This window comes from Dysidea avara, chromosome 5 (genome assembly GCF_963678975.1).
Source record: "Dysidea avara chromosome 5, odDysAvar1.4, whole genome shotgun sequence".
NCBI classification, from domain to species: domain Eukaryota; kingdom Metazoa; phylum Porifera; class Demospongiae; order Dictyoceratida; family Dysideidae; genus Dysidea; species Dysidea avara.
In genome coordinates this window covers 17,239,279-17,265,989 of record NC_089276.1, presented here as the reverse complement: position 1 = coordinate 17,265,989, position 26,711 = coordinate 17,239,279, and the positions used below count along the sequence as shown (strand labels likewise).

The following is a 26,711-nucleotide window of genomic DNA, read 5'->3' as shown; positions in this document are numbered from 1 at the left end:
CACATGGATAATATATGGGAAACCACAAATTTCAAAATGTCATATCTCATGATCTTTATACTCTTTCATTTTAAAATTTGGAGAGGTTAATTGTGAGATGCTTACCTACAAAATATATTGTTAAATTGAGAAATGACATTAATTGAATTTGTTGATTTCCCACACATTATTTGTGTGATTTCCCAGAAGGGGCAACTGTTACCCCCTCTCATAGACAATGTATGAAAAATGACAAAGTTTAAAATGTCATATCTCATGACCTACATATGCTATCCTTTTAAAATTTGGCAATGTTATTATAGACATTTACCCCTACAAATGTTGTAAAATTCAGATTGCTAGGAGCAACTTTAGTTATTATGAAATTCATCCATTAACATGTGTTGCACGAATTATTAGTAGCCTGAATGGACACAAAAATTAGTTTAACAAAGCAACTCACACATAACTCACCATAGTTTGGCATGGTGGACATTTATCGTGTCTTTTGTCAGGTTTAGCTCAAAACCCACAATCGATTCTATTGTGACACGTGGTGGAGTATTTCCATGGTATCTCCAGGACTTGTCCATTTATATTAACAAACGTAACAGCAATGTTACCTTCTCCCACCCATCATCAAAACATTTAGGCATGTCTATAAAAGCAATCCAGTAGAACCACTCATGTTGGCTGGGGCGATTGACCACTCAGCATGGCGAAGGCTATCAGCCTCTACTGGCTTTCCCACGCAAAGTTCTATAATAGTGAATAATCTATTATTATCATTCTACAGTTAAGATGACATTTGATCCACCAGTATACACTATTAATAAAAAAAATGTTGGGTCACTATCACCCACAATCAGACTTAGTCAACCATCACCTGAAGCATTTAACATGACTGTTACCTTAATGGATGTAAACACTACAGGTAAATGTTAAATATATAAACCTACACATGCCTATAATAATACTGTAGGAGATGACTATACACTACAAACTATCACAGTACCAGTTGCTAGAAATTCTTCTCAATTACTCTCATTTAATATAACTGTGAATAATGATGACATTGTTGAATGTACTGGAGTGTTTAACTTGGTTATCTCCCCTACATCATGGTGTGGATTGGTTAGTGGGAATACTGCTCAAGTAACTATCATTAATGATGATGGTATAAGGAAGTTAAGTGTATATAGTGATGTTTACTTTACCTATGAGTTTTGCTAATTTCAGTTAAAGTCCCTTTTTAAGGTAAGCTCAGTAGTAGACTGGCTAGCTCAGCGTTATTACATTGATTTGAAGTTATTATTATCTATCAATGTATAGCCTAGCTGCTAATAATATTACATTGCAGCAGCATATTATGGGATGCTACTTAACTAGTATACAGCTAATCTTCAGCAATATGTTTTCTTATTCAAAAGATTGAAAGGACAGTCAATTTACTATTCTAATAGAACAGACAAATTTAAGGCAAATTTGTGGCCTCATGAGTAGCTAGCTTTATTTCATAATAGGTGTAACATTATATTTGTATTATCATGCCTTGGAATATCATAATGTATTCTAAATGCAATCTCATGCAAAGCTTTGATGTTTCCTATATGGCATGCCTCCCAGTTGGCATTCCAGTGATCACCTATATGCGGCTTAGTGAAACATATTTTCAGAAGCCTCCTCTTGAAAGTGCTAAATTATTGCCTCCGGTTTTTGCACAGAGTGCATAAAGCTACTTGTAATAAATTCTTTGTTTATTTACCACTGCTCATTGACTGCTACCAAGATCCTTTCAATTATTATTATTATTGTTATTCTAGGACCAGGTCACATCCAACCAAGAATATACACCAACATGACAATCCCCCAGTGAGGCTATGCACTAGTAAAATAATTACGATCCGAAATCAACTGAATATGGCACAACAGTGACAGATATAACACAATAGTACATCATAACTAGAGGCCACCAGTAGCTAAGTGCTGGTACATCATTGGTGTGGCAATGGCATAGTGATGTGCACAGTACAAAACATACAGTAGAGAGCTATACATTACTGTAGTATTGTGTGCAGCAATACATAATCACCAAAGATAGAAATTATTCAACTATGTAAGCCAATATATAGTACAGTATCAACTAGAGGTCACCAGTAGCTAAATGTGGTTCATCTGTGGTGTTGAAATGGCACAGTGATGTGTACACACTATATGCATACACAACTTGCAGGAGATACACAATACTGTAGGAGTATGCAAACCAGGTGAACCAGATAAAAAAGACAGCCAAGCCAGCAAGTCAAGTGAAGCAAAATGTACATTGCAAGTCAACAATACGAACAAACATTAAAACATACCATGCCCTCCATTTACAATGCATTTACAAACAGACAGTCAAGCCAACCAGAGTCTAGCAAGCCAGGTGGAAGCATACAATACAAGTAAACACTGCAAACAAACAAACATACCGCTATTACTCATTTTGTGCAGCTGGCGTGGTGAACTTCCTTCTTGTTGGTGTTGGCATGGCCACCTTAATTAACTGTTTTGTAGTGTGTGTTATATGGAATAACAGACTTTTCAGTCACCAGCACGAAAATGAGTAAGCATTATGTGTTTGTGCCTTCATTCAATGGTAATTCTATTGCTGGTTAATGCATGTCTGTGGACCTTGTAGTTTTTGCATACATCAATTCATTCATTATTTACGACATAATTTTGACCACATTTCTTATTATCTTTAGTGTAAATATTACTTTACAATACAGATGGCAAAATTATGTGCATGTATTGAAGGCAACCAGTGCCAGTAGCCTGAGTACTTGAATTGTCTGTGTGGATTTGGTAATGCTTATGTGAGAGAATGTGTAGTAGTTCTTTGTGTATGGATAAAAATTATTATAGCCAAAGGTGGATTAATATTTTAGTATTATTTTATGCACATTTAGTTGCTGCACTTGGCATAATGTTTAATGAAGAACAACCACATGCTGTAAAGGAGTCAGGTGGTTCATTTAACATGAACTTCACACTTATTGCTACAACATCTCATGATGTTACTATCATGATCACCATTACAGGCATTACTACTACAGGTAATTATGCTGTATGTAGTCTTAATAGTATACTAAAGTTGTATTTATAAAATAGATGGGTCAGATTATGGTCAACCTACTACTTCTGTTACCATCCCTAGAGGACAATTATCTGTCTCATTTAGTGTGAATGTTGTTAATGACTCGATACAAGAAGAAAATGAAACATTTTCTTTAACTGTTGATCTACAGTCTAGTTGTCTGCCAGTAACTATTAATGATGACCATTCCTTCACTATTACCATCATTGATGATGAAGGTAATAACATACCAGTGTTGTGTATGTGTTGTTATGTGCGATTACTCTAATAGAGTTGACTGTTCAGTTCAACAAAACAACATTAAATGGAACAGAAAAATCTGGTTCCATAATAGTGACCATAAATCTACTAGGAGGAACTGCAAGTCATGACTTTAATGTTTCTGTGACCACATCACCAGTGACTGCTACAGGTGAGCAAAGGGAAAAAATTCTGTTGGAAGTTTTACTTACATAGTATGCAGTAATCACTAAAACAGTAGATTTATCGTAATCAGTGATTAAAGGTTGTACAATCAATGGCTGTTGACAATGAATGGCTGTAATGATGTTAATGCCCATTGAGTAACTCCCATTGAGTAAGTTCCATAGGGTATCTCCCCTATAACCATTACAAAAATTGATATTAATTTTTAGTATGTGAATAAACATTATTCAAATGGTTTTCAAATGTAAGTTAAACTGAACGGTGATGATCAGATTATGAGTTTGTATTTTATGGCAGTTTTTGAATCTTTCATTTTGGTCACACGTGAGTTAGAATTAATAAATGTTCTAATAGAACAGTCAAACTTGTACATTGATAACTTGTTGCATTATAAGTTTTTACAAATACCTCCAATTATATATAACTTCTGATTCCTTTCTTGTACCAAATTTCCTCATTGTAGCTCCTTGCCAGGTCCAGGATCAACCAATGAAAGTTATAGCCATTGTAGAGAAATATTTTGTAAAACAATATGCAATTGCAGATAAAACCTATTTTGTATTTCAATGATAATAACTCACCAACCATGACAGCTAGGCAGGTGAATTTTTCTCTGAATATAGAGTCAGTATGGCCTTTCAGAGCATCTAGAGTACAAGAAACATTTTCCACCGATTCACTTTCCCAAAAATGGGTGGAGGGTATGGAGTGGTGGGGTGGGAAATAGTCAGAGCACAAAATGGATGGGTATCATGATGTCATAATCCAAGTCAACCGTGGAAGCTCCTGATGGACTGCAACAGCACAAAACATAAAATTGGCCAGCCACTTCAAGCTAATAACATGGTCTTGAGTTACTCCAGTGTCTTCTCAAGACCTCTAGAGCAATGTGTTGGCTTTGACATGCCTACAAAAGTTTGTCTCAATAACGCAGATCTGATAGCTTTAAGACAAAGTTAGAGTAATTGTTAGCTGGACAGTGTAGCTATCTCATGCTGGTGTTATTTTAACTTGTTTATGCACCTGAAAGGTAGGTTTTCCAAAATCAGGTCACATATTTCAGTATATAATTTTGCTGTACAGCTGTTGATGTATGGAAATATAATTCTTCAAGTAACAAGGTTCTCTGCTAGTTAGCCAAATCTCAAATCTTTGTTAACCTTACACTTTCATATTGCACCAAAGTAGAGTGGCAGTCCATGTAATTTGAAAACTGTATCATTTTATGTACTTTAAGTGAAAGTTATGTTGAGATTTCCATCTTGTAAGTGTAGACCTATTGGAATATCTCACACTGTATCCTACTGGTTGGGCTACCTTTTGGTGCCAGACAGTAGTTTATTACCAAATCAGATACACCACCTACACTGGGTGTGCTGGCCACACAATACACTATCATGTGCCTTCATCCTTTTCAGTAGTTTACATGATGATACTTCCATGATTATTAATACTATTGCATATAGAAGTAGCTGCTTTTGAAGTATTATCATTACATAGTTGTGATGATAATTTAAACAAGCAGTTACACCTAAGGATTGTTATTAAAATTTTACCCTTGAGTTATCAGTTTACACAAACTCTATACATACATGCATACATGATAATAATATTTGTAGTATGGTGTGTGGGCAGATCAAAGGCTGCCACCAGTGTTACAGATCAGTTGTAAACTGTTTACAAATAATTGTAGCATGGCTAAGTACCTCCTTTTGGCCACACACTCTGGCCACTAATTAGTTCAAAGGCTTGAAACGAAACCAAACACCAGACCAACACAGGGAGCCACAATACAAGGCTAATACATCAAGGACTAACAAGGAAGTAAATCTCTCTGGAACAAATGAACACACAACACTGCACTCGTCTGAATGAATGGGAAGCAGTACAACTGCTGGGCTGAGCCGGTATCTGTATACCACATGCTCGTTCGCCAATAAATTAAGCTATTATAGTGCTGCACCACTTACCCATCTAGGCCTTTAGTGAACTCTGTACTTTTCCATAAACGATTCAATAGCACTGATTAAGACATTAAACTCATATAATGGAAATTCTCCATGATATCTGTAGGATATATGTCCGTTCATCATAACCTAACGTAACCAGAATGTTCTAGCTGCTGACCCATAATCGAAAATTTTAGGTATGCATATATAATACAGCCAGTGACTGCACTCATATTGGCTTGGGTGATTAATCACCCTGTACAGCTATCAGCCTGATATGTGTTACATATTAGCTGTAACATGGGCATTCGGGCTTTACCTGATATGTATGCCCTCAGGCCTGGGCCCTTGGGCAGTCGGGCATACATATCAGGAAAAGCCCTCATGCCCATGTTGCAACTATTACATATATGACAGATATAGCCTATCAATTCACAGGCCATCAATGTGGGATAGTTAATAAAACATTCTTGTGACTGCTCTATTAGAGTGTTTTGATCGTTTGAGGGGAAGGATACAGACAATGCTACAAAGTATTGTGCTGTAAAATCCAACCTGTATATTGCGTGATGACCTTTATCAAGCATTTTCCATGGGTCATTCCCATTCCTGCTTTCCATTCCCATCCTGTTCTCATTTTCCTCAAACTCTACTTACCCTTGTGCTTTCATCAAACCCAAACTTCATTATGGTTAATAGACTACAAGCCACATGACTACTTTGGGCTGGTCTGGATAAGGGAGGCTCTACTGTACTAGTTTATACTTAACAATGTTGAACATAGGATATAGGTGCAAAAGTAATAGTAACATTATGTGTATGAATGCTACATGTTTGCTGAAATAGCTGGTGATGATTATGATGCTACTCGACTGACTGCTGTGTTTGATACTGGAGAGACTAGTGTCACTGTGACGATACCAGTGGTGGATGATAGAGTGGTTAATGAAACAGACGAGGAGTTTAGTGTAATTTTGGGTATATTACCTGCTACTGGTGTGAGAGTAGAACTTGGTGATGTCAGTAGTGCAAGAGGAATAATAAATGATACTAGTAGGCAAAATTCTTTATTACATGTAGTTATAAACTGATTTTTCTGTTAATAGCACATCCACAAATCATCACTCATCCACTCAGTAAACTTGTTGAAGTCAATAATGATCATACCAACGTTGAAACCTGGTCACTACTGCTGACCCGGATGACCCAAGGACCCGGATTTGACCCGGATGTGACCCGGATTAATTAAAGCCAAGACGCGTTTCGGCTAGTCTCGAGCGAGCGAACGAGTCTACATTTTGAGCGTTCGATTCGTGTTGAGTAAATATTGCAACTTCAGCCTAGCTGTAGGTTAAAGACCAAAAAAAAAAAAAAAAAAAAAAAAGGTCTTCACCTACTGACACTATATAGCTACAGCGGCGGAGGAAGTAGTTGATATGAGGGGGGGCTCCGTTGAGCTGACCCAGACTTATTTCTATAGTTTGGTAAAGTGAGACCAAAAAAAAAAGGTCACAACCAACTCACAAGAGCTTTCCACCTCACCAGCTACCATTTCTAGCCGATAAACTACATAAAAATCCTTACATAGCTCGCTACACACTGACTACTTTATTAGAGTGACTGCTCTATTAGAGTATCTCGATCTTTATCACGGTTTTCAGCCCCACTCCAAGAAAGATAATTTCGGTGTGATATAATTCTGAGGGGGGGACTAAGCCCCCCCTCAGCAGACCTAGGGGGGCTTTAGCCCCCTAGCCCCCCCCCCCCCCCCCCCCTTTCCGCCGCCTATGTATAGCTACCCCTCACCATAGATACCCTCAATTTCGTGCTACATACTACACTAGTACTAACAAATGAGCGTGGCTGAGCGTATGTTGGTAATGCGATAAGTGGGCGTGGCTCACGAAAGAGCTACGCGATAGCGTTTATAAGTTTCCACGTCGTAAAACGAACAATTTCGTTTCTCACGTGATCCAAATCCGGGTCAGACCCGGATAAATTGTAAACCGGGTCAGACCCGGATGACCCGGAGAAAATGTGACCCGGATGAACCGACCCGGTTTCAACGCTGGATCATACTACAGATGTTCAGTTAACATGTATGGCTAAGGGAGCATTGTCTTATTTCTGGCAGAGAAAAGATGGTGTTATACCAACTGGTGCTTTAGGAAAAGAAGACCGGCAATATCCTCACACTTGTTCATTTAATACCACCTAATGCAGGCCAATATAGATGTGTAGCTGTCAATCAACATGGAAGAAATTTTTCTAACTATGCTAGACTTACTGTTGAAGGTATATTTGTGGTATCCAATGTTAATTTTGCTGTAATGGCATACTGTATTTACTTGATTTGTGCTGCACCCTCAAATAGTACTGCAGTGCAGCACTGTACTACTTGAAGGTCTTTATCATTGTTTCTGAAAATAAAATTAATTGTACCACACCCTTGAATAGTACTATGCTATACTTTCGTAATTACTGTTTAGTAGAGTTCTCATCCTTTAGTATTAATCTCCATCTTGATTTAAGGAAGGCATTGTTCTGGTAAAACTTAAATGGCTGTCACATAATCAAAATTCCAGATATTAGTTAGTAAATTTACCACGTAGCATGAGGCATGACATGATTGTGCTACAAGGACTTGAGTGAAAGAAAGGTGTTGTTTAGAACAAGTAAGTAGCAGATTGTTTTTATAAAACTATAATGTAGAACAGCTATAGTAGTGGGCCTAATGCATTTCGCGGACTGGACTCACGGACTGGACTCGCGGACTGAGCTGGAAACAGCTAGTAAACAATAATCCAGGCCTTATCCATCTCTTGCAACACTGGAGACACGACTATCGAGCTACAACTGCTGATACTGCTCTTCCTTACAAGTCAACAAACTAGCATGTGCACTAATTAATTCACAGATTCCCCGAGGACAAGGTCCGCAAGGGGAGGATGGATTGTATGAGGAGGTGGAGGATACAAGGAACAGTGCTAACTAGTGGTATTACCTTCGTCACTCCTTGCCCACAGCACATTCAAAGCTGAGCTTTAAATAGAATTCTTACTTCTAATTAACACCTTCTTACGCAGTGAAAAGAAGCAGTATACACAAATTACTGTTTCACCAGCACAATTTGATTTGCTCGTGCAAGTATATAATTAAAATCAATCTACACACCTGTATACGGGGTAAGTAACCCCAAAGAATCATGTACAATACAAGTAGAATACTAATCACACTACTTAATCAGAGTTAGTTCAATGAATAGTCAAAATCACTCACACCTCCAGATCTCCCTCTTCCTCTGCCATTTCCATGGAGCTATAGAAAGGGAGGGTATAAGGCACATTATATCATGTGGGTGGGATTGCACTGTTCCTTGTATCCTCCACCTCCTCATACAATCCATCCTCCCCTTGCGGACCTTGTCCTCGGGGAATCTGTGAATTGTATTCCGGAGGTTCCGGATACAAGGAACAGTGCTAACTAGTGGTACGTTTAAAGCACAAATCATACCTGCTAGAGGGTCCTGATAGAACAACTCTAGTAAATTCAGAAGACCCTTCACTTCTGTAATAGAATCTCTCAAAGGTACTTCTTGAAGACCAATTTGCCACCTTGAGAATCTCAGCAACAGGGACTCCTTTAGCCCGAGCTCGTGAAGAACTGGCACTTCTGGTGGAATGGGCTGTAAACTGCTCAGTATCAATGCCTGCCTTTCCCAAGCTGTGTTTAATCCAGTGACCCAAAGTTCCTGGACGAGCTCTTCTAAATGGCCTCTTTGAAGTCAAGAATACTGGCTTAGGTGAAGTTATTGAAGCTGCTTGTTCTGATGTTCTGGAGAGATATAATTGAAGGGAAGTAACTGGACATACGTCAGCATCCTCTGGCAGAGAAGAATAGTGTACTGTCCTAGGGGGACCTGGGGTACGAGTCTTAGTCAGCCGAACTACTGTAAATTGGGCCCCAGTGGGTGTCCATCTCAAATGATCCCTGTCCAGGGCTGCTAGGTCTGAACACCTGCTTGCATTAGCTAGTGCCATTAACGTTGCCACCTTCCTGCCCAGCTCCAGAGTTGAGAGACCTTCTGAAGGGCAGCTTCTAAAGTACTCGACAACTACAGCTACATCCCATGACACACTAAGGCGAGGAGCTGGTGGCCTGGCATTGAACATGCCCTTTAGTAACCTAGACACTAAAGGATGGCTTCCCACATTAACGTTATCTAATTGTGGGTGAGAAGTTGAGATTGCAGAGCGTAATGTGTTAAGTGAACGGTATTGTAAGCCTAAATCAAATTGGTCTGCAAGGAACTCTAGCACATTTCCTAAAGATGCTGAAAGTGGATTAATGTGCCTTCCAGCACACCAGCCACACCACTTAGACCAGGCTGAATTCTATGCTGCATGGGTGTTAGATCTCCAGGAGTGCAGGAGCAGTTCTGTAACTCTTTCAGAAAATCCTTGTGTTGAGAAAGCTTGCCTGAGACAGGCCATGCGGCTAAAGACATCCGATTCTCCTGGATTAGAGGATGGGGCTTCAGATCTGGACTCAGGAGCAAATCCTGTTCCATGGGGAGTAGAATAGGATTCCTCACTAACATTCTCAATACCTGGGAGTACCACACCTGAGCTGGCCAAGTTGGGGCTATTAGACAAGCATAGTCTACCTCTTCCAGGCAAATCTTCGACAGTGCTCTGCCAATCAGGTTGAAGGGAGGGAAGAGATAAGGCTGGTCTTGCGACCAAGATGTTGAAAAGGCATCTACCACTCTTGCCTGTGGGTCTGGTCTCCAGCTGTAGTAATCTGGCAGCTGAACATTCGTTCTGCTCGCAAATAGGTCTATTGTAAAAGGACCAAGGAGGAGGTGGACAGCATCGAAGACTGATGGTAGGAGTTGCCAATCGCTGCTGTCGTGGTGGCGAGACTCCCAGTCTGCCAAGACATTGTCCTTCCCTGCCAGATACTCTGCATGTGGTGTAATCCGATGTAGGAGGCACCACTCCCAAATCTCCAGGGCCAACTGACACAGTTGGGATCTCAACGGACTGCCAAGCTTGTTCAAATAAGCTATTGCAGTGCGATTGTCTGACCTGACCAGTACTGCTATATCGGTTTTGTCCTTCAGATAGGACTGCAAGGCCAGAAACATTGCTTTGAGCTCCAAATAATTGATGTGGAACTTGGTCTCCTCTAGTGTCCACCTGCCACCAGTTGGTACCCCTTGGCAGACTGCCCCCCAGCCCAACTTGGAGGCATCTGACTCGATCACTGTTGAGGCCTCTGGTTTCCATATTGGGGCTGAGCAGTGGGAAGGCAGCTCCGAGCACCACCACTGAAGGTCTACCCGTGCCTCCTTCGACAGGCTCACAGAATCCTGGTAGTGAGGGTGTTGACGAAGTGATCGAATCTTCATATCCTGTAAGGCACGATAATGGAGAGGGCCTGTCCATACAGCTGGTTTGGTTGCTACCAGTGTCCCAATGAAGCAAGCCAGAGTCCTCATTGGAATTCTGTCCAGAGAAAGAAGATGAGATGCTTCCTTCTGGATACAGTGCAACTTGTGTGCTGGGAGAGAAATTACCATGTTGTCTGTGTCCACTATGAACCCCAGAAACTCTAGATGACAGGTGGGGGCTGTGATGGACTTTGGGATATTTATTAGAAACCCTAGACTGGTAAGCAACCATATGGCTGTTGAAAGGTCCACCAATAGTTGATCTTTGGTAGGAGCTGCCAGTAACAAATCGTCTAGATAAATAATTAGATGTATGCCTAACTGACGTAGGAACTGGGTTGCAGGCTTTGTAACTTTTGAAAAGGTGAATGGTGCGGTATAAAGCCCGAATGGGAGGCACTGGAACTGCATCAAGTTGTGTGGTGGACCTGCTTGGAAGGTTAGAAGGTTCCAAGATTCTTGGGCCACAGGGATGGTTAAGTACGCATCCTTTAGGTCCAATTTCACCATGAACCACCCCTGACTGATGATGCTTGGTAGCATGTACAGGCCCTCCATCTTGAAGTGATATGGGAGTTCAGGTATCTCAGGTCTATAATCAGTCTCCAACCTCCGCCGCTTTTGGGGACGACAAAGATCGGACTGATTATGTGAGCTTCTGACTGCTGCACTGGGTGAACTGCCCCTTTCTCCCTCAGTTTGGACACTTCCTCCTGCAGAACTGATTGTTGTTCCCTGCTGACTGTGATGGTGGACCTGTGCTGCTCTGGCAAACACTCTAGGGGTATCTGATACCCTCTGATGGTGGATAGCACCCAAGGATCTTTGGTCAGGCAGGCCCAGTTCTCTAGGAACAAGGCAGCCCTTCCTGCTACTGGTGTTAGTGTATGTCGAGGCAGAAGGTGCAGATTCAAATTGAGTGCTTGAAAAGAGGTATGTGGTAGGGGTAAGTTGTTCAGGACTTTTCCAATCTCCCCGAGTGTTTGTGGGCCTGGAAAGTGGACTGCTTCTGAGGATGGGGGTACTGATGGTATGGCTTGTAAGGCTGCTTGTTGGATGGGGGAACATTGCCCTGCCGGACCCCAAATTGCCGGTAGGGCCTGGTCGAAAAAACTGTTTCTTACTGCGACCCAATGTGGACTGGCGGCTCTTCTGGTCATATGGCTGATAGCGGTGGGATATTTGAACCACTTGTGCCAACGTCTTATCAGACTCCACTGTCGCTTTCAGCTTGGGGAAAAACTCTTTCCCAAACAAGAATTCTTCACTATTAGTGGGGGGCTCCTTACCATACTTCTCCAGACCTTGGTCAACAGACCGGAGGATGTTGCATCTTCTTGTCTGGGAGACTAGTTCGTTGGCATTCCCCAACAGCACTAAAGTGTGCTGGACAACGCTTAGCGCATCATGAACGTTTATCATAGAATCCTCATCCTTCAACAGATCGTTATCAATTCATTCCGACCACAGACACGAGAGGGGCCCAGCACATCGCAACAACGCCACTTGTATCGTGCCAAGTTCGGCATCACGTGACCTCGGGAAGCGTTGGTTTAGATGATCGAGGACAAAGCGATCAACTTTTGGCACTTTCATCGCGGGAGTACGAGGTACCGGGTGAGCAGCCATTAGAGACAGGATGTTATCCGTAACACGGATAATGGGATTTTACTAGTATACTAATAATTCTAACCACCTTGTGTATAGAGACTATAGCCTCTCTATAGAGTCTATATTGACTAACCTGTCTATACAGTCTATAGTGACTAACCTGTCTATAAAGTCTATAGTGACTAACCTGTCTATATAGTCTATAGTGACTAACCTGTCTATATAGTCTACAGTGACTAATCTGTCTATACAGTCTATAGTGACTAACCTGTCTATATAGTATATAGTGACTAACCTGTCTATATAGTCTACAGTGACTAATCTGTCTATACAGTCTATAGTGACTAACCTGTCTATATAGTATATATAGTGACTAACCTGTCTATATAGTCTACAGTGACTAATCTGTCTATACAATCTATAGTGACTAACCTGTCTATATAATCTATAGTGACTAACCTGTCTATACAGTCTACAGTGACTAAGCTGTCTATACAGTCTGCAGTGACTAACCTGTCTATATAGTCTACAGTGACTAACCTGTCTATATAGTCTACAGTGACTATCCTGTCTATATAGTCTATAGTGACTAAACTGTCTAAATAGTCTACAGTAACTAATCTGTCTATACAATCTATAGTGACTAACCTGTCTATACAATCTATAGTGACTAACCTGTCTATATAGTCTATAGTGACTAACCTGTCTATATAGTCTATAGTGACTGACCTGTCTATACAATCTATAGTGACTAAACTGTCTATATTGTCTATAGTGACTAACCAGTCTATACAGTCTATAGTGACTAACCTGTCTATACAGTCTATATAGTGACTAACCTGTCTATACAGTCTATAGTGACTAACCTGTCTATACAGTCTATAGTGACTAACCTGTCTATACAGTCTATAGTGACTAACCTGTCTATACAGTCTATAGTGACTAACCTGTCTATACAGTCTATAGTGACTAACCTGTCTATATAGTCTATAGTGACTAACATGTCTATACAATCTATAGTGACTAACCTGTCTATACAGTCTATAGTGACTAACCTGTCTAACCTGTCTATACAGTCTATAGTGACTAACCTGTCTATATAGTCTATAGTGACTAACCTGTCTATACAGTCTATAGTGACTATAGGTTAGTCACTATAGACTGTATAGACAGGTTAGTCACTATATAGACTGTGTAGACAGGTTAGTCACTATAGACTGTATAGACAGGTTAGTCACTATAGACTGACAGGTTAGTTACTATAGACTATATAGACAGGTTAGTCACTATAGACTATATATAGACAGGTTAGTCACTATAGACTGTATAGACAGGTTAGTCACTATAGACTATATAGACAGGTTAGTCACTATAGATTGTATATACAGGTTAGTCACTATAGACTGTATAGACAGGTTAGTCACTATAGACTATATAGACAGGTTAGTCACTATAGACTGTATAGACTGGTTAGTCACTATAGACTATATATAGACAGGTTAGTCACTATAGACTGACAGGTTAGTTACTATAGACTATATAGACATGTTAGTCACTATAGACTATATAGACAGGTTAGTCACTATAGACTATGTAGACAGCTTAGTAACTATAGACTATATAGACAGATTAGCCACTATAGACTGTATAGACAGGTTAGTCACTATAGACTATATAGACAGGTTAGTCACTATAGACTGTATAGACAGGTTAGTCACTATATGGACTGTATAGACAGGTTAGTGACTATAGACTGTATAGACAGGTTAGTGACTATATAGACTGTATAGACAGGTTAGTGACTATAGACTGTATAGACAGGTTAGTGACTATAGACTGTATAGACAGGTTAGTGACTATAGACTGTATAGACAGCTTAGTCACTATAGACAGGTTAATCACTATAGACTGTATAGACAGGTTAGTGACTATAGACTGTATAGACAGCTTAGTCACTATAGACTGTATAGACAGCTTAGTCACTATAGACAGGTTAGTCACTATAGACCGTATAGACAGGTTAGTCACTATAGATTGTATAGACAGGTTAGTCACTATAGACTGTATAGACAGGTTAATTTCCGTTTCTAATAGTATATTAGTTCCGTGTTACGGATAACATCCTGTCTGTAATGCCACTTTACCGGGTGCTCCTTATGCATCTCCTTTCGCACGTCTTTATCGAGAGACGTGCGAAAGTGTTTTCTAGATACCGTTTAATTACCTCATGGGTTTCAAAGGTGAAATCGTCGTCCGACTTCAAGTTGTTAGGATCAAATAGTGTGGATCCCTCCGAGCTGTTTCCATCATTACTAATAGCCTGGGAGTCCCCATCTCCCAGAGAGCTAGCTGACGACTGGCGCACACCGGCATCCAGCCCGCTAACCCCTCTCAACTGGGGCACACCGGCTCCCAGCGAGGCATTAATACCAGATTGACGCACCCCGGCTGTCAATTGGTCTTCTCCATAATCAGGAGGGTGGTCTTCAACCACTGGGGGACTGGCTACAGTGTTTCCTGATTGATCGCGTGCCTGGTTGCCACGCTGTTGTCCTTCTCTATCCTCGTCCTGCTGAACTGGGTTTCGAAGTGCATCCAGGAACTTCTTCCTCAGTGATTCGCTAGAAGAAATGCTCTCCAAAAGACTTAACACAGAGTTCTCATCCATCACGTTGTGAATTGAAGTATCACGTGCTGATTGAGCAAGTAAAGAAGGTGTTAATTAGAAGTAAGAATTCTATTTAAAGCTCAGCTTTGAATGTGCTGTGGGCAAGGAGTGACGAAGGTAATACCACTAGTTAGCACTGTTCCTTGTATCCGGAACCTCCGGAATACAATTAAAATACACTTATGATACACGAGTACTAGCAGTGACAAGGCGTGATAGAGGCTATCGTTGCAGCTTAGGTGTTTTTCTTTTGTTGCTCCAGTACTTAGCACTAGTGTTAGGCCTGTAGTGATGAGTCAGTTTATTTGCTTAGCCCCATCACCTCGCTGGGCGGTGCCACCTATACTAGCTACCCTGCTAACTTATTACTGGCTCATCTCTACAACCCTAGCACTAGTGCTAAAGTAAGAAAGGAAAACATCTGCGCTACAACAAATATCCTCTATCACGCTTTATCACTGCTAGTACTAGTGTATCGTAAGTGTATTCTAATTAATTAGTGCGCGCGCTAGATTGTTGAATTGGTTAAAAATATTTGTATCGCACCCTCGAATAATACTGCAGTGCGGCACTACTTGAAGGGTTTTATCCTTATTTTTGGGGTAAGAATGATAGTACCCCTGGGACACAAATCAAGTAAATATGGTATAGACAGATAGGGCATTTGTGATTGGCAAATAACATAATAATAATGCACTTGTCAATTTCATGCCCCATCCCCCCACCCCCAGGGAGGGTGGGGGAATACAGGGGATTTGACAAATCGTGGTGTCAAATTCCCCACTACTGGGGCAAAATCGGCTGTCAAATCCCCACTATGTCCCCACCCCTATAGTAGGGGATTTGACGACACCTCAAGGATGACTAAGCGCATATTTCATGCATGCGACTAGTAATAAGCCTGCCCTGTAGCTAGTAAAATTAGCTATAGCAAGCACGATTTTATAGTTTAGAAATGCAACTACCGAAAATCGGTCCGTCCTGGGACAACTGTCAATTGCCCCAGTGGTGGGGACAAGAAGCAATGTCAAATCCACACCTGGGGCGTGGGGACGCCCGGGGGTGGGGGGGTGGGGCATGAAATTGACAAGTGCATAAGTATTAGAAGAAACATTGACGTTTTCTTTGAATAGCACACCCTCCTGTGGTAACCATCTCACCATTGAATATAACAGCTGATAGAGGAGAGCAAGTTACATTTTCATGTTCAGCTACTGGTATAGCTGAAAATAGCTTTACATATGGCTGGTTACTGAATAGAGTTCCTGTTAGTGGGGAAGAAAGCTCAAGTCTTGTTGCTACTGCTTCAGAAGATAACACTGGAGACTATCAGTGTACTGTTAGGAATAAATATGGAGGATTTAACCAATCTAGCGTAGCCACACTGATCCTGAGTAAGTATACATACAATATGGTTTCAGACATTAACTATATTATTATTCCTTAAGATCGATTCTGTAATCCAGTGACAATAAACTATACTGGATTCAATGTTACATGGAATGAAACACTTGTTGGTGTTACTGTAGAAACTCCATGTACTGGACCTGGATTAAATGGTATGCCATGCCCAAACAGGCACAAGTCTTTAATACAAACAATGTATATTCTTTTCTCAATGTGGAAAGCAAAGGATTATAATAGTTAACCATTGGACAATTAACTTAAAAGAAGGATGGTTTGCCTCTTGCTTTGGGTTGTATACCCTGTATGTACAGATCCCAAGTGTCATCAGTCGATCATTTTGCAGTACTTGTAAGTGGAAGTGATTTCAGAGGGTTGTCACTCTCAAGCCCCCAGAAACTGTAAGATTTTAAAATAGTTTTAAAGTGGTGTTATAATCATCACAAAAATACTACAGCCAAAGCAACTATATTGAAAGGTTCTCCTAAGCATATTATCACCAGGACTCTAGCCTACATAGCCTCCCCCTCTGCTATGCATCTACTCTCAAATGCATGTGATGTTTTCATTAGATGAGACATATCCTTACCTCCTCTTCCCCTCACTGCACAAAAAAAAAATGTTTCCTGAGGTTTCATGCATAATGAATTATGACATTTCCTGGAGTCAGAAATACCCAAATCTGCTGGATTAAAGGGAATATATACAGAATTCTGTACAGAACTGTCACAACCTTTCAGTAATATATTTTAAAGAATGTGCTAAATTCCTTTCACATTAATTATGACAATTTTGTGATAATTCTATACATTTTCTGAAAATTTCAGTAAAGTTTCAATATAGAAACATCGTGGAAACATATATTTTTGTGCAGTGCCTTCTACTATGCATCTATATGTCTACTCTCAACTTGAATGCATCTGATGTTCTCATTAGACCAGGACAAGTAAGGGCTCTAGCCCACGTAGCCTTATACCCCCCTCTTCCCCTTCTACACTATGCATCTATATATCTGCACCTGATGTTTTCATTAGAGTACATGACTGTTCTATTAGATTAGCTGACTACTATAGTATCTTAATTAATTTTGAAAAGTGGATCTCTTCTAAAATAAAAGTGGAGAGACTGTAGATCAGCTGATCCCCAGCTAGTCACCTTCATTTCTGCTGAATACACACATATATGAAGCTGTGTAGCTTAATAATACTGGTGCTTAGTAAATTTTGATTATAATATTGCTCAGACACCATTCAGTTATAGTGGAACCTCAGTTATCTGGACCCCACTTATCTGTATTCTTGGTTAACTGAACTACAGAAATGACTGCTCTATTAGAGTAGTGACTGTTCTATTAGGGTAGTTGATAATACTGGAAAATTTAAAATGTTTTATGCTATTTTAAAGTAATTTATACACCATTTCAGAGATATGGACTTTTCAGACTTATGGACCACCCCTGGTCCCAAGAGGTCCAGGTAACTGAGTTCCCACTGCAGTCTGCATGTACACAGTATTGCCTGCCCACCCTGTGATTTGTTTCACTATTTCAAAAGGGTTTCTATCAAAACTAATGCAACCCCACCACTGCAAATCTGCCCTAGCTTAGCATGTATATGCGTGCTGTATGTGCTCACACTTCGTAAAAGTCAGAATTACATTCAGGAGTAGTGCTATATTAGGGGTGTAAAGTGACCAAATGTCAGGCTGGTACCATACTCACAAGTCAGGTATGGATTGCCAATTACATGCAATTGGAAAGTCTACAAGACCCCTTTTTGCACAAATTACAATGCACTTGACTGAGTTTGTTATTATTGAGAGATGAATCTCTATATTAAGTTTTTGGTTCCTATTAAATACTAGTTATCATATAATGAATCTGCATAAGAAAACATGACAGAGAAAGTACAAAATAGCTGAGAAGACACTTCATGTGTATTTGTTTTAAAACTGTCACCTTCATAGTAATCAATTCAGAAACATGATTACACAACTAGGTACTGTACAAAGGAGATGCAAAGGTGAAGATGATTGGGAGGAATTTGTGAAGTGCTTTAGAGTAAGATTTAAGGAGTTGTTAGATGAGGTAATTTTGTGACGCAGTGAGTATCACAAATAGCAAGTGTTTTTCACTCAAGGCAAAAAACATTTCCACACTAAATGAAACAGAGAAAATAGATGCAGCTACTGGTGTTGTTATGGCCATTTCCAACTTGACCACTCCAGAAGATGATGTTTTTGCAGAGGATATTGACTTAGCAGTTCGTGTTCTAGACACTGTTACAAAGTAAATTGAATGTCATTAATGTATATGTATGATTATATGCAATGTATAGTGTTACAAGAACAGTAGTTACCAAGTTGAAACCTAATGATACATTATTTGAGGTAAGTAAACTTTAATACATATTGTAGAGTAGACAGTGTATTGTGTTATTCATGTTTATAATATTATACTAACAGGAAACAGCTTCAGTCATTAATAACCTACTTGATAACAGCAACCAAGATAAATGGACACAGTTGCGCAAAGTATATACTAATACTTTAATACATTTTAATTGTGGTAAATTCTTAATGTAGACATCACCAGAAACCAGCCAGTCTTTGGTTAATAGCACTAAACAATTTGGAACACTTTTAGGTGGAACACTAAATGATGAAACACCAGAAGCTATTACAATTAGGAGTAATGTTGGTAAGTATGCTCATTAAAAAGTATTTGAATCTGTTATCATCATTACTATTTTTAGTCATAAAAGCTTCACTGATATCCAACGATAGTGTACAAGCAGGAGAAGATTATGTGTTTCCCAGAGAAAATGATGACTTGAGTAACTTTACTGGTGGAAATACTCAGTTTAGATTCCCTAATGATGCATTGAAAGGTGTTTTAAAACAACTTCCGAATTGTAAGTGTGTGTTGTATAAGAATATCATGTATAGAGAGGTTTGTATTGTCATATTGCAAATGTCATACATACGTTAATCATGATGGTACAAAATGGCAGTTAGTATAGTTTCAATCAGTCTGGAATGTCTTTAAAGTGTGTTTGTTATTCTCCTCACTATGATCCAAGTCTTAAATTTAGTGTTATTAAGAAGGCTGGCTGTGAACACGTGCCTGGTTTACTGAAATTGTTTTCCAAAAAATGTGTGTGTTTTTATGTATGTATAGTATACCATATAGCTGGTAATTTTTGAAAGGTTTTTATTTTGGATATTTCAAAGAGGCCTTCTCTTCAAAAAATAAATTCCCACGTCTAGTTGTTCTTCGAAATAAATTCCCACAAGTGAAAGCATGATCCAACTTTCAGCGATTCACTTGTGTATTCCTTGAGTTTTAGCTCAGTATTACTAATGATAATGGGTAAACTGTATCATTACTGTGCCAATAACCAGAAACCAGGAGATCCAGAATGAGAATTGATGCCTAGAAGCTACGCTATGGCTGTAGCTAGCTATGATCAAGCGTGATCGAGCTGGTGAACTTACTCCACTCAAGACTCCCTCAGTCTTTTCTCCCCAATGCACAGGGATGGGAATTATTCCATCAGTACGTCAGTTTTTGGCAAACATTCATGCATCTTCATAAAATGTGACGCAAATTTCTGTTTATTTGAAATCCATCCGGACTTAAAAATATGCACTCTTCGAAATTAAAATCCTTTGAAATTCAGATTTTGCTTCTTGTATGAAATTTTCTGTTTCAAAAATAACCCACTTTATGGTATTTGTTTTTCCGCACCCACGTGAGCAAAGTGGTTTATGTTAAAAGCAGCCTGTATGTGAGAGATGAAGGCTGCACAAAGCCAGTATAAACCTTCCCGATACGTAAGCTTTTGCTTTGAGGCAGTGTATTCATGCCAACTTGAAAAATGGGTAAAGCAGGTTCCTGAATGTGTAATGAATGGCTTTAACAATGGGCTATATGGGCATAAAACAACCAAAAACCAGCTTATCTGGCATCATGGGCTACCAGAAATAATGAATTCTTTCACAGAGGAAGAGGGCATGTCCATACTTATGCAAATGAAAATGAAGGGCAGCCTCATGGCTTTCTCTAAGCAATTTGCATGAGAAAAGACGACAGACACTCCATAAAACAGTTGAGATATTTCCTCCTATTTTGTCATTCTTTTAAATTGCTCTTTAATTGTTCCAACAACTTTTTTGACTAACTGATCCATTTACTATCATATGAATGATTTCAAATATCTGTCAGTTCCAGAAGTTACTGAGCTTTATCAATTAATACTTGACTAACTATGTAGGTGTCTGCAAACTAGAACCCACAACATGTACATGTATATTTTATTTTAACCTTGTAATGTATAGTTTGTCTGATTAATTAAGGACACTAATCAGTTCTTTACTCTGATTTATTAAAATCACTATAGATACTATGGGATTTCCAATTACCAGTACAATACTCAGAGATGATATTATACAATTGCCTAACCCTAACAATGAGTAAGAAAACAGTAGCAAGTCATAATAAACATTACTGCTATATATTGTGTTTCTTTCTTAGAAATGAAACATTTCTTCCAATTACTCCAATAGTCTCCATTCAAGCTCCTGTACCTGTTAATACTTCTGAAAACAATGCCATCATGGTATCATTTCCTGTGGTGAGTATATACGTACACCATACAGAAACTGCACATTTCATACTACTTTTGTGATACTTTACACGTGATACAATTGAGAAGTAATTTATGTCTGTAGTTCAATTGATATGCATCTGACTTGTTCTTATATTTAGTTAGACAGCACACAATCACCACCATTAATTTTTCTTTTAGCACCACCAATATTTCACAGTAACCTTGCTGAACAAACATCAATGGCATTGTGCATTTGAACTTTGTGTTCTATTAATACAACATATTATATCTGATCAATTAGTTGAAAGACCTAGCTTGTTTACTAGCTTCATCCATGCACCATTAGCTACATAGCAGCTAATTGCTAAATTTCTGTTTCTTCTACTAGGCTGTATTGGTGTGTAGTTTTTACAGTGCTATAAGTGTGTATTTTTACTCCATTTAGAAAATGGTATACATAATTATCTTTCATCTTTCAGGTTTATATGGTATGCACAGAATCATTTAATATTTTAAATTTACTGAGGCTCCTAATATCACTAAGAAACCTGTATAAAAAGTGATTGTACGTTTACATTTTGTACAAGATATGATTACATCTTGATGTTATATTCAACCTATAACCTGTACACATCAGCGTCTTGGAATTTTCAACTAGAGTAGGGACTGTAGCACATCAATAAAAAGTACCGAAACAAGCTGGAGTAATGCACGATATTAAATCACAGTAAAACAATAAGAAGTGTTATATCTCTACTGTGCTCTTCCTTGTGGTATCTTGAGCAGAGTAGGGATATAAGATTTCTCATTGTTTTACTGTGATTTAATATCGTGCACTGCTCCAGTTTGTTTCAGTACTTTTTATCAATGTGCTATAGTCCCTACTCTAGTTGAAAATTCCGTATTTTTCTGTGTACTTGTTTGTTACCTTTTTTTGCAAAATAAAATTATGACTGGTCAACATCAAACAGTGAAAAAATCAAGCGCATAGCCTTAGCCATTATCAAGTTATGCTTGTCTGAATTAAGGCATCAGTTACTCAGTCAGTAGAAAATTCTGTTTAATAATTTGTTAAAAAATCCGTAGCAACTTGTTGAAAGTGTTTCTGGTCAATCTAAAGGCTTTTTGGGCTTAGTTTTACCTAACCAATACTGCCTCACCATCATCAGGGAAAGGTGTTTTTTTTTCAAGGGTCACACCCATATCTTTGTGGAGGCACATCCATATCTTTGTGGTCCCAATACTATACAGTACTATTGCACTGTATGATGGTTACTGTCCAATGATTATGATTTACAATAATTACTGCAACTACCTTAAACTTACTGTAGTACCTGTATACTCACTGTAACAATTATGTTGTCTTCTAATAGAAAGATGACTCACAGATATTTGAAAGCTTGAAACTTTCTCGCAATTTACCAACTACTCTGCAGACACTTGTATCAAGACAACTGAGAACCAAATCATGTCAATTTTATGATCACAACTTGCAGGATTTGCAACTGTAAGCACAGTATTACTGATTTTACCAATTAAATTCCACTGCTACTGCATGCACATAATAACTTTAATACATGTGGCAGGTATGTCAACAGCCAATTTTGGAAGGTTTTGATAAACCTGCTTTTTGCCAGTTTTGGCAACATTTGGTATCATATTTTTGCCAATTGTAGCAAAATTAGGCTTATCCCAGATGCTGGTAAATTCAACATTGTCCATATTTTGCCAAATGTAGATCCAACATGTTGCCATTTTTGTCTTTCTATTGGGTTCCATATTTTACAGCTTTTGGGTTATTGCTAAAGTTGGAACACCCTTAAAAGCAAAGTTTGGCAATGTGAAGAATTTTATTTTGCCATTGTTGGCCGGAAATTACGAAATGCAACTTCAATGTTGTGACAACAACAAAATTAATGTAAAAGTTACCAAGTTTCCAAAACTGGCTCTTTTAAGCCCAAATTTAGGAGGACCTTTTTTGGCCAAATTTGGCAATAATGTTTAAGGGCAGCAACTATGGCTAATGTGGTTACTAAACAGAGATCTCATTTATATAGTAAATCATTTTCATAATAATTTGCAAATTGTTCGTACTGTCCATAGTAATCAAGCCGGTGGTTGGTCACAGGAAGGATTAAGATTAGATAACAGTTCTACTGACACAAGAATAACTTGTCTTACAACTCATTTGACTAGTTTTGCTGTACTTGTGAGCGTACGTGGCACAAAAGTAAGGAGATATAATTAGGGAGCATAATTAAATATGTATGTATAATATTGCTTCCCTCCATAGCCAACCCCAGCTGATGATGCATTGTCAATAATTTCATATATTGGATGTGCAATATCTCTAGTGTGTCTTTGTCTTTCTATTGTGATACTGACATATGTGCTGTTTAGGTAAGTGGTCCTTCTGTATTTACACTCAGTATGTTATGATTCATTGTTATTTTTGATATAGAACAAAAGATAAGAAGAATAACATCTTCATCCATCTTAATCTATGCATTGCACTTGCGTTGGGTCTGATAGTATTTGTTTCTGGAACAGAAACTGCTACTGAATACCAAGTAGGCATTAATACATCTGTAGAATAAATTTTGTAAAATGTAAAATTGTAATTTTTAGGCCTCTTGTATAATTGTGGCAGTACTTCTACAATATTTCTTCATATCTGCATTTTGTTGGATGTTATGTGAAGGAGTAATGTTGTATATGATGTTGGTGACTGTGTTTGGTAATAAACTGAATCGTCGACTTTTCTTCTTTATCTTGGGTTGGGGTGAGCACAAGTGCACATAAGTAATTGTATTGTATAATTATATGATAATTTTTACATTAGGTCCAGCAATTCCAATAGTTGCAATATCAGCTGGAATAGTTCACAGACACTATGGGACTGATGACTAGTGAGTGTGAACTATTAGTGTTATGATTCTAATTTTGAGCACTAATAGTTGCTGGATAAAATCAGAGGATGGAGCAATTGCAGCATTTATTGCACCTATTGGGGCTATGATCTTGGTAATGAACTCTTCCCTGTGTAATATATAGTACATGACAATCAATTGCAGATAAACTGTGTGTTTCTTGGAATTACACTAAAAGTTTTATATCAAAATACGCGAAACACTAACCGTGAAAGAGCTTCTACTAAAGAAGCCACAGCAAAGTAAGTTCTATAAGTAATGTATAAACTGTGTTTCATTACTACTGGATACCAGGGACCTCCTGAAGGCCATGGTGATACTACTGCCATTACTTGGGTTGACATGGATAATTGGAGTTCTGGCTGTGAATGATGACACCATAGCATTTGCGTGGATATTTGCAATCCTGAATTCTCTACAGGTAGCTACTAACTACTATCATGTTCTGCTACAGTTGTAGTTGTGCTTATTTACAAACCTCCTTACAGAACTATGCTTTACTACAAATATTTATTTCTAGGGTGTCTTTATCTTTATATTTCATGTTGTCAGGAACAATCAGGTAGTTATGAGCAGAGTTATAGTGCAGTACTTATTGTGGTTATTTTAAGGTTGCTAAAGTATTCAGAGATCGGAGCAACTTTTGGAAAGGAAGCAAACTATACAATTTTTATAGTAGAATTCGTTCTGTAAGTTCTAAGCTTACAGTAAAGATTTCATCTATGTGCTTTGGATTACAGGATCGTAATAGCACAAGCACTATTACCAGTACAATGAAGTCAAGAAGTAAGTGTGGATGTGTGTAAGTGTGTGTGTGTTGTGAGTGTTTGTATGTGTAGTATATATGTATGTATGTACATGTGAAGTGAACAACTGTGATAGGAGCAGCTCAGTGTTTAAGGAATTGGGCGTCCAGTATGGAGGTCCCAAGTTTAAAAGCTGATGAATTTTCAAATTTCGACACTTTTCATGATTTTTACACTGTGGTGACTGTTCTATTAGGATATTGACCTGTGATTTACAGTTGTTTATTTTTTGCTTTGTAACTCTATGACTGTCAATGAGATTTCTTTTGAACCACAAACGATTTGAGCTACGTATGATGGTTAATTTATATGCATACTGATTTTTAAGTTATTCACATGAGTAGTGTACCCTGTAGACATGAAGAGTCGGCCTTTTTTGTGCAAATAATCATCTGTAGCTTTATGACTGGTTATCAGATTTGCACCAAACTTGGTTCATGATTATGCAACAATATGTTCTTAAAGTGCACCATTGTTCAAGAAAGTTGAGCTGGTTTTTGTAAAGTGTGCAAAAAGAATAATCTAAAAACTCCCATGAGTCTCCTAAGCAAAGAAAAAACAAAGAAATTATACCAAACTTTGAGGGCTTATATTTTACAATTTGCTGCTGCTGGACTTACTTTTGGTGGTTGATTTCTTTAATTAACAATAGTGCCTTGGCATGTAATTCACAGTGCATTGACAGCTTATAATTAAGCCCAAACATGGATTCAGTGTTACCGTGAATATAATTTTTAAAAAATTTTTCTGCTAATTGACTGACTAACTAACTAACCTACATGCTAATACCATACTAATGCCTTCAGACAACATTACTGAGTAACAGCTGAGGCTATGCTATGTATGTATGAGTTTGATTTTTATTGTTAGATTTTGCTTCAAGGTGCCTTTTGGCATACCGCAGTTTGTGCAATACACACATCGTGGAGTTACCTTTGTCTTCCTTTGTACCCCATTTTTGCTTGCAGTGTGAAGTTATCAATTAATCACTAAATTTTGTACCATGTCTCATACAGTTGAACAGATCCTAGCTTCACACACTGTTCTCTGTGTGTAGGACTGTAACAAGTATAATATAGACAAAACTACGGTAAAATGGCTTCTGTAGTTTTGTTGTATAATTATAGCCTCATAATTATGTCTGTATACGTACATACATGTATGTCCTTGTATAGCTGCGAAAAGTGATGTTAGTCTTCGTGGTAAGAGAATATCAACTGCATCTGTGGGAAGCAGTACCATTGGTGGTGAATACTTAAGCACAACACTGGAAAGGAGACGTCCATCAAAAGGAGTGTCAGAGATTGAATTAGGTATGTAGATGTTGTTGTACATTTCTAGAACAATAGTTAGTCATGTATTTTATGTGCAAGCAGAAGACAATGTGTTTACTGATGAGCCAGTGAAACTGAAGACCTTTAAGCGACTAGAAGAATCAATCATTGAAGAGCAAGATGCTGGTTGTGAGAAAGAGACTAATCTTAATGATGATGAAACTGAGGTCAATGAATCACCACCTGAGAGGCATGAAATAAAAGAAGAATCAACATTTAAAGTTGATATGAAAGTCGATGATGCCGCATCGATTAAAGATGAAGATGTTGAGAACATGGAGAATCAAAGCAGCACACTTGCTAAAATAAAGCCAGCTGCTACCAAGAAGTAAAGAACACATGTAGCTACATGACTGTAGTGTTGGACTATTAGTTTTAGTTTGTCATAGTCAGTTTTAGT

At 38.6% G+C, this 26,711-nt stretch overlaps 2 protein-coding genes and 3 long non-coding RNA genes across 6 annotated transcripts; 4 read left to right on the top strand and 1 right to left on the bottom strand.

The window, feature by feature from the left end:
- Nucleotides 1-817: 817 nt before the first annotated feature.
- Nucleotides 818-3,071, top strand: LOC136255569 (uncharacterized). The gene is made up of 3 exons (XR_010700964.1): nucleotides 818-913; nucleotides 962-1,156; nucleotides 2,931-3,071. It is a non-coding gene; the product is annotated as an uncharacterized lncRNA (long non-coding RNA).
- Nucleotides 3,072-3,196: 125 nt separating this feature from the next.
- Nucleotides 3,197-6,659, top strand: LOC136255510 (uncharacterized). The gene is made up of 3 exons (XR_010700925.1): nucleotides 3,197-3,530; nucleotides 6,340-6,546; nucleotides 6,600-6,659. It is a non-coding gene; the product is annotated as an uncharacterized lncRNA (long non-coding RNA).
- A 912-nt stretch (nucleotides 6,660-7,571) lies between these two features.
- Nucleotides 7,572-18,912, top strand: LOC136256483 (uncharacterized). 2 transcript variants are annotated; one of them, XR_010701514.1, is made up of 5 exons: nucleotides 7,572-7,788; nucleotides 16,361-16,621; nucleotides 16,676-16,786; nucleotides 18,629-18,717; nucleotides 18,770-18,912. It is a non-coding gene; the product is annotated as an uncharacterized lncRNA (long non-coding RNA). The 2 variants fall into 2 exon arrangements; XR_010701515.1 differs by lacking the exon at nucleotides 7,572-7,788 and adding an exon at nucleotides 14,681-15,344.
- LOC136256482 (uncharacterized) lies at nucleotides 8,498-12,630 on the bottom strand. Its single transcript, XM_066049456.1, has 2 exons — nucleotides 9,007-12,630; nucleotides 8,498-8,811 (listed from the first exon to the last, which is right to left on the bottom strand). Exon 1 carries the CDS (start codon nucleotides 12,368-12,370, stop codon nucleotides 9,818-9,820), a length of 2,553 nt encoding a protein of 850 aa, XP_065905528.1. The 5' UTR covers nucleotides 12,371-12,630; the 3' UTR covers nucleotides 8,498-8,811; nucleotides 9,007-9,817.
- A 47-nt stretch (nucleotides 18,913-18,959) lies between the features above and the next one.
- Nucleotides 18,960-26,711, top strand: LOC136255063 (adhesion G protein-coupled receptor L2-like). Its single transcript, XM_066047782.1, has 20 exons — nucleotides 18,960-19,019; nucleotides 19,095-19,163; nucleotides 19,215-19,329; nucleotides 19,385-19,543; nucleotides 21,032-21,104; nucleotides 21,166-21,265; nucleotides 22,615-22,748; nucleotides 23,345-23,471; nucleotides 23,535-23,641; nucleotides 23,703-23,811; nucleotides 23,870-24,023; nucleotides 24,084-24,150; nucleotides 24,199-24,265; nucleotides 24,316-24,413; nucleotides 24,466-24,592; nucleotides 24,692-24,733; nucleotides 24,783-24,860; nucleotides 24,912-24,957; nucleotides 26,153-26,290; nucleotides 26,354-26,711. The coding sequence occupies exons 1-20, from the start codon at nucleotides 18,960-18,962 to the stop codon at nucleotides 26,641-26,643; spliced, it is 2,160 nt and encodes a 719-aa protein (XP_065903854.1). The 3' UTR covers nucleotides 26,644-26,711.

What these genes read in the sequence shown, in the direction of transcription:
- LOC136256482 (XM_066049456.1), bottom strand. Translation starts at nt 12,370, where the DNA reads ATGATAAACGTTCATGATGCGCTAAGCGTTGTCCAGCACACTTTAGTG.
- LOC136255063 (XM_066047782.1), top strand. Translation starts at nt 18,960, where the DNA reads ATGTATAGTGTTACAAGAACAGTAGTTACCAAGTTGAAACCTAATGAT. An exon ending in ACTAAAGAAGCCACAGCAAA is followed by an intron (nt 24,414 to 24,465) that starts GTAAGTTCTATA and finishes ACTGGATACCAG; the next exon opens with GGACCTCCTGAAGGCCATGG. An exon ending in CAATCCTGAATTCTCTACAG is followed by an intron (nt 24,593 to 24,691) that starts GTAGCTACTAAC and finishes ATTTATTTCTAG; the next exon opens with GGTGTCTTTATCTTTATATT.